Here is a 10,164-nt window from a genome sequence, read left to right on the forward strand (position 1 = left end):
ATATTTTATTGCTTTTGTTTAAGTATTCCATGTTTGATTGTTTTTATGTTTACTTTGCGTTATGTTTTAATTTAAGTTATTTAGATTCTTTTGATGCCGTTTGGTTAGTTGTGTACGAATTTCAGGTTTGAACAAGTCATCTTAAGTGTCAAAGCAACTATGAAGGAAGGAGAGGCAAGAGAAAGATGAAAATTCAAGGTTCTGGGGTCTAACACGGCCGCCCGTGCTTCCACGCACGGCCCGTGTCAGGAGAATGGCACTCTCCAAACAAAATCCAGGGACGACACACGGCCGCCCGTGCTTCCACGCACGGCCCGTGTCAGGATGGCTGGGAGCAAAAATAAAAATAAAAAGCAACACGGCCACCCGTGCGTCCAAGCACGGCCAGTGCTGCTGAGAGCGTGAAACTTCCAATTTTAGGGCTTTTTCATTAAATCTCCACCTTGAGGGCACTTTAGACATTTCATTTGGCTGAGATTTGTACCTAGACTATTTAGTTGAGTTTGAGAGAATTATTTTGGGACTTTTTGCATCATACGATAGAAAATCACAGAGGAGAGAAGATAGCTTCATCAGGAGTTTTGGAGACGGAGAGATTCAAGGGTTTCCACCATTGAAGATCAAAGTCACCATTATTTTTGAGTAATGTCTACATTCTTTATTATGTCTTTCTTGAATATTATGAGAGGCTAAACCCCCCAATGCTAGGGGGGTGGTCCTGATTTGGTTTTGTAATAACGATGAATTTGTGATTTCGTCAATACATTGGTTTATATTATTCAGTTAAATTATGCTATGTTCTTCATGTTTTCTTTATCGGTCAAATAAGGATTAGTCTATGGCTAACAAATACAGGACTGTAGTTGTTAGGGTTTGTGCATAATTTGATTATAGTAGATATTACCTAGGACTAGGGATACCCTATAATTACCACATAATCTTGATTATATAAAAGCTTGGTTTCAATTTAGGTTCCTAAGGCCTTAGGATTTAGGTTGGAAGACCAAAGGTTTCCTCACTAAGGACTTAGGAGGAAACACCCTAAGGATGTGGTAACTGAATGTTATGAACTTGTTGAAGAGATCTTAATTCTGAAGTGTTGCATGCCAAATCAACCACTCACCCTAGCATCTCCTATATTTGATAACAAAAATCAATTTATTTTCTCATTATTTTTCTTTGCAAGGATTCAATCCACAAAACCAAAACATTAATCTTTTGTTCAATTGAATCATATTTTACGAATTTGTATTTCCTACGCAGTCCTTGAGATCGACATTCGGGGAATTTCCCCTATTATTACTACAGAGGCAAAAATAGTACACTTGCTATTTTTCCGATCAAGTTTTTGGCGCCGTTGCCGGGGACTGCCAAAATACGGATTTTTAACTTAAGTTCAATTGAAATTTTATTGCTCTGCGACTAAAATTTTATTTTCTGCACTTTTTATTTTTATTTTATTTTCTTTCTTATTCTAAAAATTATCTAATCTGTTTATGCGAGGTAAGGCCTCAGCTGAATTTCTTTTTGACGTAGAAATCGAAAGAACTTTGCACGCAAGGCGTAGACAAGCTCGGTTGTCAAAGCTAGAATCTGAAGAAGAGATTATTTCAGTTCATTCAGGTTCAGGTTCTGAAAGTGAAGAAGAAGTTATGGGTGAAAATCCTCCTCCTCCTGAGAGACTCCTCGGAGACTACGGTGTTGCAAACACACCGGGGGGAAGACAAACAATTGTCAACCAACCAGTAAATGCTGCTAACTTCCAACTGCACCCGAGCACCATTACTCAGCTTGAAAGGAAACCTTTCACCGGAAAGGTTAACGAAGACGCAAACAAGCATCTGCAGAGATTTTTGACCATGAGCACCACTCTAAAAATTGACGGTCACACGGAAGAAGCAAAGAGGCTTAGGATGTTTCCTTTCACTCTAGCGGAAGAGGCAGAAGAATGGTTTTATTCTCTACCAGCGGATAGTATCACATCGTGGGAAGAGATGGAAAAGGCTTTCCTGAATGAATATTTTCCAACGTCAGTCTTTCTACGAAAAAGGTATGAAATTCTGAACTTCAAGCAAAAGGAGGGTGAGTCTTTGGGCGATGCCTATAAAAGGTTCAAGAGGACTCTGGTGGCATGTCCAACACACAATATGGACAAAACTGAACAGATGCAAATGTTTGTCAACGGGCTCAGAATCAAGACAAAGCAGTTGATCGATACAGCAGCTGGAGGCTCAACAAATTTCACAACAGCCTCTGGTATCATCAAGATCATTGGAGCAATAGCTGCAAATGAGCATTTGGAGTTGTATGACCGGTGTACGAGAAAACCTGAAGGAGTCATTGATCTGAAGCTAGACCCCAACAAAATTTGGGTTGAAGATGCTATAGCTGCAGAGGTAGAAAAGAGATTAAAGGCTATGAATATAGGTACTCAACAGGTTGCTCAAATCCAACAAGCTCAACCTGTAAGTTGTGAAATTTGCCAAGGTCCTCACCAAACTGTATACTGTGTTGCTACTCCCAAGCAGATTGAAGAAATCAAATTCCTGAGGCAAAACAATCCGTATTCTAACACCTATAATCCAGGGTGGAAGAATCATCCCAACTTTGCTTGGAAAGATCAACAACAAAATCCTCAGAAGGCAGAGTGGGAAGTAGCTATTGAGAGATTGATTGGACAATGCTCTCAGTTTCAAGAAGAGACGAGAAATAACCACAGGAACACCACAGCTTCAATAAAAAATCTGGAAGTTCAGGTGGGTCAAATAGCACGACATCTCACTCTACAGGCACAAGGTAACTTTCCGAGCGCAACTGTGAAAAATCCGAAAGATCAAGAGAAGATTAATGCGGTTACTACAAGGAGTAAGAAAGTGGTAGAACCGGAAAAAGAAAAAGAGGAAATAGATGATTCCTTGGTGATTGAGATAGATTTGGAGATAAGAGAAAATGTGAAAGAGCCCGAAATTGTGATACCACCGGTTAAGCAACTTGAAGAGAAAAATGAGAAAGATGTTAAACCGGCAATCAAGCATCCTTTTCCTTCTAGAGTGACAAAGAAGAATTCAACAGAAAAGGATTTTGAGAAGTTTGCAGCCTTGTTTAAAAAATTAGAGGTTAATCTACCTTTCTTTGAAGCACTTGAGCAAATGCCTTTGTACAAGAAGTTTATGAAGGAGGTTATCGGTAAAAAGAGGCCAATGGGGGGAGAACCAGAAATTGCAACAGAAAAGTGTAGTATAGTCTCTCCGGCAAGGAAGATCCCCATCAAGAAGAAAGATCCTGGAGCAGTGGCAATACCGTGCACCATCAAGAACATAATGTTTAAAAAGGTACTCATTGATTCTGGCTCTAGTGTGAGTTTAATGCCACTATCTATCTTCAAAAAGCTTGAATTGGGAAAGATAAGCGAAAGTGAGACAAAACTAAAATTCGCTGATCACACCATCAAGAAATCATATGGTGTAGCTGAAGATGTACTGGTGGAGGTTGATAAGTTTGTATTCCCTGTTGACTTCCACATCATGGACATTCCTAAAGATGAAGAAACTCCTATCCTGCTTGGGAGACCATTTTTGTTAACAAGTCGTTGCAACTTTGACATTGAGAAAGGGACGCTAACGGTGAAATCATTTGATGAAAAAGTAACCTTGAAGATGTTAGAAGTCAAGAAACAAAGTGCAGGTGTACATGATCAAGTTTCTGTTGGTATGATCGAAAGTGAGGGAGAATACAAAAGCCCTAAACATCTCCAAGAAAAAGTTTCAAGCATAGCTTCTCAGGTGAAACTAGCTCATGTTTCTATCAAAAGTCCTAAGGTCACTATAGAAGTTAAGAAGAAAAAGAAAGTAGAAAACCAAGGTGAGAAGATGAAGGTTGAAAGTGATTTAAAGAGAAAAGTGGTCCATGCTTTTCATCTTCCTGAGTTCTTGGTGGAGAAAGTAACAAGCAACAAGGTTTGGAGAAGGAAATACCCTCCATAAAAAGGGTAATGGACCGTCGAGCCATGCGACGTTAAACGAAGCGCTTCGTGGGAGGCAACCCACGGTTTTAATAATTAATCTCTCTGTTTGTTTGTTTTATTTTCAGGAAATAAAAGAGGGCATCTCTAGCGAAAGCTAGGAAGTGATCATTGGAGTATAATACCCTCCGTAAGTAACCTCTCAAATGCTTGTTCTAAAACATTGAGGCCAATGTTTAGTTCAGGTGTGGGAGGGGTTCTTCTCTTCATTGATTTTAGTTGTTTTCCTTTTTATTTTTGTTTGGTTGACATTGTGTTATAGATTGATTGATGGATGCCGAATGAATGATGAATAGTAGTTAGTGGATGAAAGGTGCAACCTGAACTTATTTCCCCGAGGCACCCCAGAAGTTGATGCAGCCAAAAGAAAAGTAAATGTTGGACGTGACTTGTTGATACTGGACCAAGAGGATTGTATGGTATACCTGCGCCGGAAAAGAGCCACATGACAGGAGGAGTGCTTTGGAACCTGTAAGCTTACCCAACATGGTGAGGTTATAAAAAGCCAAACACAATAGATTATCATCATGAGAGTTCATTCAGGTATGACTTTATCATTCTGATTTTGCGTATGTTCTACTACACAGCATAATATAAGGACACACACTGAGGCATTTGTTTGTTTTACCACCTGAGCCTTTCTAGCCATCCGAAATTATATGTTTATCCGTTGTTACCCCAGATGAGCCATATCCTTTTGTTTGTTATAACCATATCTGTAACCCGCAGCCAAACACTTCCAACCCTTGCTCGGCATAAATGTTGTGGTTTTCAGAGTTGTGCTAAAATCTAAGTTTGGGGTAGTAATCATCAAAGAAGAGGGCAAATAAAAAAAATTAATTAAAATAAAATTTTTGAGACATATGAATGTATGTCCCATAAAAAAAAGAAAGAGAAAAACTTGCCCGAGTGAAAGACTCAGTTACATTAAGCACTCACGGAAGAATGAGTGAAGCAAAAGAGTCTAAGTCGAATAAATTCCCAGTGTAACAAGTTGAGCACAATTACGAGAGACACAACATGAATGTCGAACCCAAAACCGATTGTTTATCGATTTCCTTGTGTATCCCACCGTACCTAAACCCCATTACAACCTAGAAGACCTCGAAAAGTGTGTGAACTTTGTTAGTGTAGTGAAGGTAGAATTTATTCAAAATTAAGAGTTAATATTGCATACCTTTATTTTGTGAGTGCAAAACACTTTAACCCTGAGAGATTTGGTGAGAAGTGTGAAAAAGCTTGCAGGTAAAAAGGTACTCTGATGTGAAAGTGTGGTAGAAAGTTTGGTTCGGCAAGCCAGAGATTCTATTAGAAAGGTAGACGCAAGTTGCGAATAACATCGGCAGTGTTGTGGAGAGAAAAATCCAGGGTGACCTCTGTTTGGTCTCTTGCATCACTTGAGTACAAGCAATGAGATAAGTTTGGGGTTGTGATCGGTCACCATTTCTACCTAATTTCTATCATGTATTCGGTCTAAATCGGTCGATTCGGTAACAATTTGATCAATGTTTTATTGCTTTTGTTTAAGTATTCCATGTTTGATTGTTTTTATGTTTACTTTGCATTATGTTTTAATTTAAGTTATTTAGATTCTTTTGATGCCGTTTGGTTAGTTGTGTACGAATTTCAGGTTTGAACAAGTCATCTTAAGTGTCAAAGCAACTATGAAGGAAGGAGAGGCAAGAGAAAGATGAAAATACAAGGTTCTGGGGTCTAACACGGCCGCCCGTGCTTCCACGCACGGCCCATGTCAGGAGAATGGCACTCTCCATACAAAATCCAGGGACGACACACGGCCGCCCGTGCTTCCACGCACGGCCCGTGTCAGGATGGCTGGGAGCAAAAATAAAAATAAAAAGCAACACGGCCACCCGTGCGTCCAAGCACGGCCAGTGCTGCTGAGAGCGTGAAACTTCCAATTTTAGGGCTTTTTCATTAAATCTCCACCTTGAGGGCACTTTAGACATTTCATTTGGCTGAGATTTGTACCTAGACTATTTAGTTGAGTTTGAGAGAATTATTTTGGGACTTTTTGCATCATACGATAGAAAATCACAGAGGAGAGAAGATAGCTTCATCAGGAGTTTTGGAGACGGAGAGATTCAAGGGTTTCCACCATTGAAGATCAAAGTCACCATTATTTTTTAGTAATGTCTACATTCTTTATTATGTCTTTCTTGAATATTATGAGAGGCTAAACCCCCCAATGCTAGGGGGGTGGTCCTGATTTGGTTTTGTAATAACGATGAATTTGTGATTTCGTCAATACATTGGTTTATATTATTCAGTTAAATTATGCTATGTTCTTCATGTTTTCTTTATCGGTCAAATAAGGATTAATCTATGGCTAACAAATACAGGACTGTAGTTGTTAGGGTTTGTGCATAATTTGATTATAGTAGATATTACCTAGGACTAGGGATACCCTATAATTACCACATAATCTTGATTATATAAAAGCTTGGTTTCAATTTAGGTTCCTTAGCCTTAGGATTTAGGTTGGAAGACCAAAGGTTTCCTCACTAAGGACTTAGGAGGAAACACCCTAAGGATGTGGTAACTGAATGTTATGAACTTGTTGAAGAGATCTTAATTCTGAAGTGTTGCATGCCAAATCAACCACTCACCCTAGCATCTCATATATTTGATAACAAAAATCAATTTATTTTCTCATTATTTTTCTTTGCAAGGATTCAATCCACAAAACCAAAACATTAATCTTTTGTTTAATTGAATCATATTTTACAAATCTGTATTTCCTACGCAGTCCTTGAGATCGACATTCGGGGAATTTCCCCTATTATTACTACAGAGGCAAAAATAGTACACTTGCTATTTTTCCGATCAAGTTTTTGGCGCCGTTGCCAGGGACTGCCAAAATACGGATTTTTAACTTAAGTTCAATTGAAATTTTGTTGCTCTGCGACTAAAATTTTATTTTCAGCACTTTTTATTTTTATTTTATTTTCTTTCTTATTCTAAAAATTGTCTAATCTGTTTATGCGAGGTAAGGCCTCAGCTGAATTTCTTTTTGACGCAGAAATCGAAAGAACTTTGCACGCAAGGCGTAGACAAGCTCGGTTGTCAAAGCTAGAATCTGAAGAAGAGATTATTTCAGTTCATTCAGGTTCAGGTTCTGAAAGTGAAGAAGAAGTTATGGGTGAAAATCCTCCTCCTCCTGAGAGACTCCTCGGAGACTACGGTGTTGCAAACACACCGGGGGGAAGACAAACAATTGTCAACCAACCAGTAAATGCTGCTAACTTCCAACTGCACCCGAGCACCATTAATCAGCTTGAAAGGAAACCTTTCACCGGAAAGGTTAACGAAGACGCAAACAAGCATCTGCAGAGATTTTTGACCATGAGCACCACTCTAAAAATTGACGGTCACACGGAAGAAGCAAAGAGGCTTAGGATGTTTCCTTTCACTCTAGCGGAAGAGGCAGAAGAGTGCTTTTATTCTCTACCAGCGGGTAGTATCACATCGTGGGAAGAGATGGAAAAGGCTTTCCTGAATGAATATTTTCCAGCGTCAGTCTTTCTACGAAAAAGGTATGAAATTCTGAACTTCAAGCAAAAGGAGGGTGAGTCTTTGGGCGATGCCTATAAAAGGTTCAAGAGGACTCTGGTGGCATGTCCAACACACAATATGGACAAAACTGAACAGATGCAAATGTTTGTCAATGGGCTCAGAATCAAGACAAAGCAGTTGATCGATACAGCAGCTGGAGGCTCAACAAATTTCACAACAGCCTCTGGTATCATCAAGATCATTGGAGCAATAGCTGCAAATGAGCATTTGGAGTTGTATGACCGGTGTACGAGAAAACCTGAAGGAGTCATTGATCTGAAGCTAGACACCAACAAAATTTGGGTTGAAGATGCTATAGCTGCAGAGGTAGAAAAGAGATTAAAGGCTATGAATATAGGTACTCAACAGGTTGCTCAAATCCAACAAGCTCAACCTGTAAGTTGTGAAATTTGCCAAGGTCCTCACCAAACTGTATACTGTGTTGCTACTCCCAAGCAGATTGAAGAAATCAAATTCCTGAGGCAAAACAATCCGTATTCTAACACCTATAATCCAGGGTGGAAGAATCATCCCAACTTCGCTTGGAAAGATCAACAACAAAATCCTCAGAAGGCAGAGTGGGAAGTAGCTATTGAGAGATTGATTGGACAATGCTCTCAGTTTCAAGAAGAGACGAGAAATAACCACAGGAACACCACAGCTTCAATAAAAAATCTGGAAGTTCAGGTGGGTCAAATAGCACAACATCTCACTCTACAGGCACAAGGTAACTTTCCGAGCGCAACTGTGAAAAATCCGAAAGATCAAGAGAAGATTAATGCGGTTACTACAAGGAGTAAGAAAGTGGTAGAACCGGAAAAAGAAAAAGAGAAAATAGATGATTCCTTGGTGATTGAGATAGATTTGGAGATAAGAGAAATGTGAAAGAGCCCGAAATTGTGATACCACCGGTTAAGCAACTTGAAGAGAAAAATGAGAAAGATGTTAAACCGGCAATCAAGCTTCCTTTTCCTTCTAGAGTGACAAAGAAGAATTCAACAGAAAAGGATTTTGAGAAGTTTGCAGCCTTGTTTAAAAAATTAGAGGTTAATCTACCTTTCTTTGAAGCACTTGAGCAAATGCCTTTGTACAAGAAGTTTATGAAGGAGGTTATCGGTAAAAAGAGGCCAATGGGGGGAGAACCAGAAATTGCAACAGAAAAGTGTAGTATAGTCTCTCCGGCAAGGAAGATCCCCATCAAGAAGAAAGATCCTGGAGCAGTGGCAATACCGTGCACCATCAAGAACATAATGTTTAAAAAGGTAGGCTAAATACCCTTTTTCGTCCCTTATCTTTAGCTCGGGGTCCAATTTCGTCCCTTAATTTTTAAAAAGTGCAAAAAGATCCCTTAACTTTTTAAAACGGCGCACTTTTGTCCTTCCGTCTATTTTGTGTAAACGGCCGTTTAATTAAGCTTGCGTGGCATGATGAGTTGGATATATATATTTCTTCATCGCCTTCAACGAACATATTTCTGTGAAAACGATTTCTGCAAAATTGGGAGCCTAGGGTTTAGTCACGAACGAATTGGGGGCTAGGGTTTAGCCACGAACGAATTTTCTTCATCTTTCTCCATGAAATCTTCTAGTGGTTCTTCATCTATGATACAAAGCTGTCATGAAAGTTTGAATTGGAAACCGGTTTGCCACTGTGGAGATAAGGCAATTCTAAGAAGGGCGACGACAGCTAAGAGTTTTGGGAAACATTTCTGGGGATGTCCTCATTATAAGGTATGTTTATAATTTAGATTTTCCTTGAATTTTTTCGTCATTCAAACTGATGAAGAAAGGAACCCGTGAATGCAGGGACAAGGGCAACCTGGGTGTGGCTTCTTCGAATGGTTTTATGAGGAGAGTGAAGATACCAAGGGCAAATATTTGATGTCTAGGTTGGAAAAGCTTGATAAGAAATTTGAAGAATTGCAGATGGATGTTAACAAAATAAAGCTGTCAAGTGAAGAAATAAGGAAAGAGATATATGAAAATAGGAGGCAGTTGAACAAGATGATCAAACTGGAAAAATTTTGGATTATGATGCTTTTTATAGTGTTCATAGGTCTCTGGATTTTCATGTAATGTACCTTGTTATTGTACAAGTTGAATGTACCATGGTTTTTCATGTAATGAATTATGCTTTTTTATTGTACAAGTTGAGTGCATCCAATGCCTTATTATTATAAGTCAACATGTACCAGTTCAATGTATCAAATTCCTTTGTTATTGAACACAACAATATAACACAACAATATAACACAATACTGGTTCATAATGACTTAGTTAATGTAACATCAGAATTGCATCAGAATACACAAACCAGAAGTGGTTCATAACACAATACAACACAACAATATAACACAACAATATAACACAACAATATAACACAAGAAGTGGTTCATAATTATCACAACATTAATAATTGGTTCATAATATTACATCAGAATCCACATTGTACTTTAACCCAAAAGTGGTGGTACCACATTACCAAAAGTGATTCATAATAGTTACTCATAATACCAAAAGTGGTCCATTAAACAAAAGACATAAAACCAGCATAGACAAATTAAACTAAAT

At 38.7% G+C, this 10,164-nt stretch overlaps 1 protein-coding gene across 1 annotated transcript; it reads left to right on the forward strand.

Annotated features, from left to right (window-relative positions):
* Positions 1-8,879: 8,879 nt before the first annotated feature.
* Positions 8,880-9,736, forward strand: LOC131628747 (uncharacterized). Its single transcript, XM_058899571.1, has 2 exons — positions 8,880-9,324; positions 9,400-9,736. Exons 1-2 carry the CDS (start codon positions 9,169-9,171, stop codon positions 9,667-9,669), a joined length of 426 nt encoding a protein of 141 aa, XP_058755554.1. The 5' UTR covers positions 8,880-9,168; the 3' UTR covers positions 9,670-9,736.
* The last annotated feature ends 428 nt before the right edge of the window (positions 9,737-10,164 follow it).

Source organism: Vicia villosa, unplaced genomic scaffold, assembly GCF_029867415.1.
Source record: "Vicia villosa cultivar HV-30 ecotype Madison, WI unplaced genomic scaffold, Vvil1.0 ctg.000477F_1_1_1, whole genome shotgun sequence".
Lineage (NCBI taxonomy): Eukaryota > Viridiplantae > Streptophyta > Magnoliopsida > Fabales > Fabaceae > Vicia > Vicia villosa.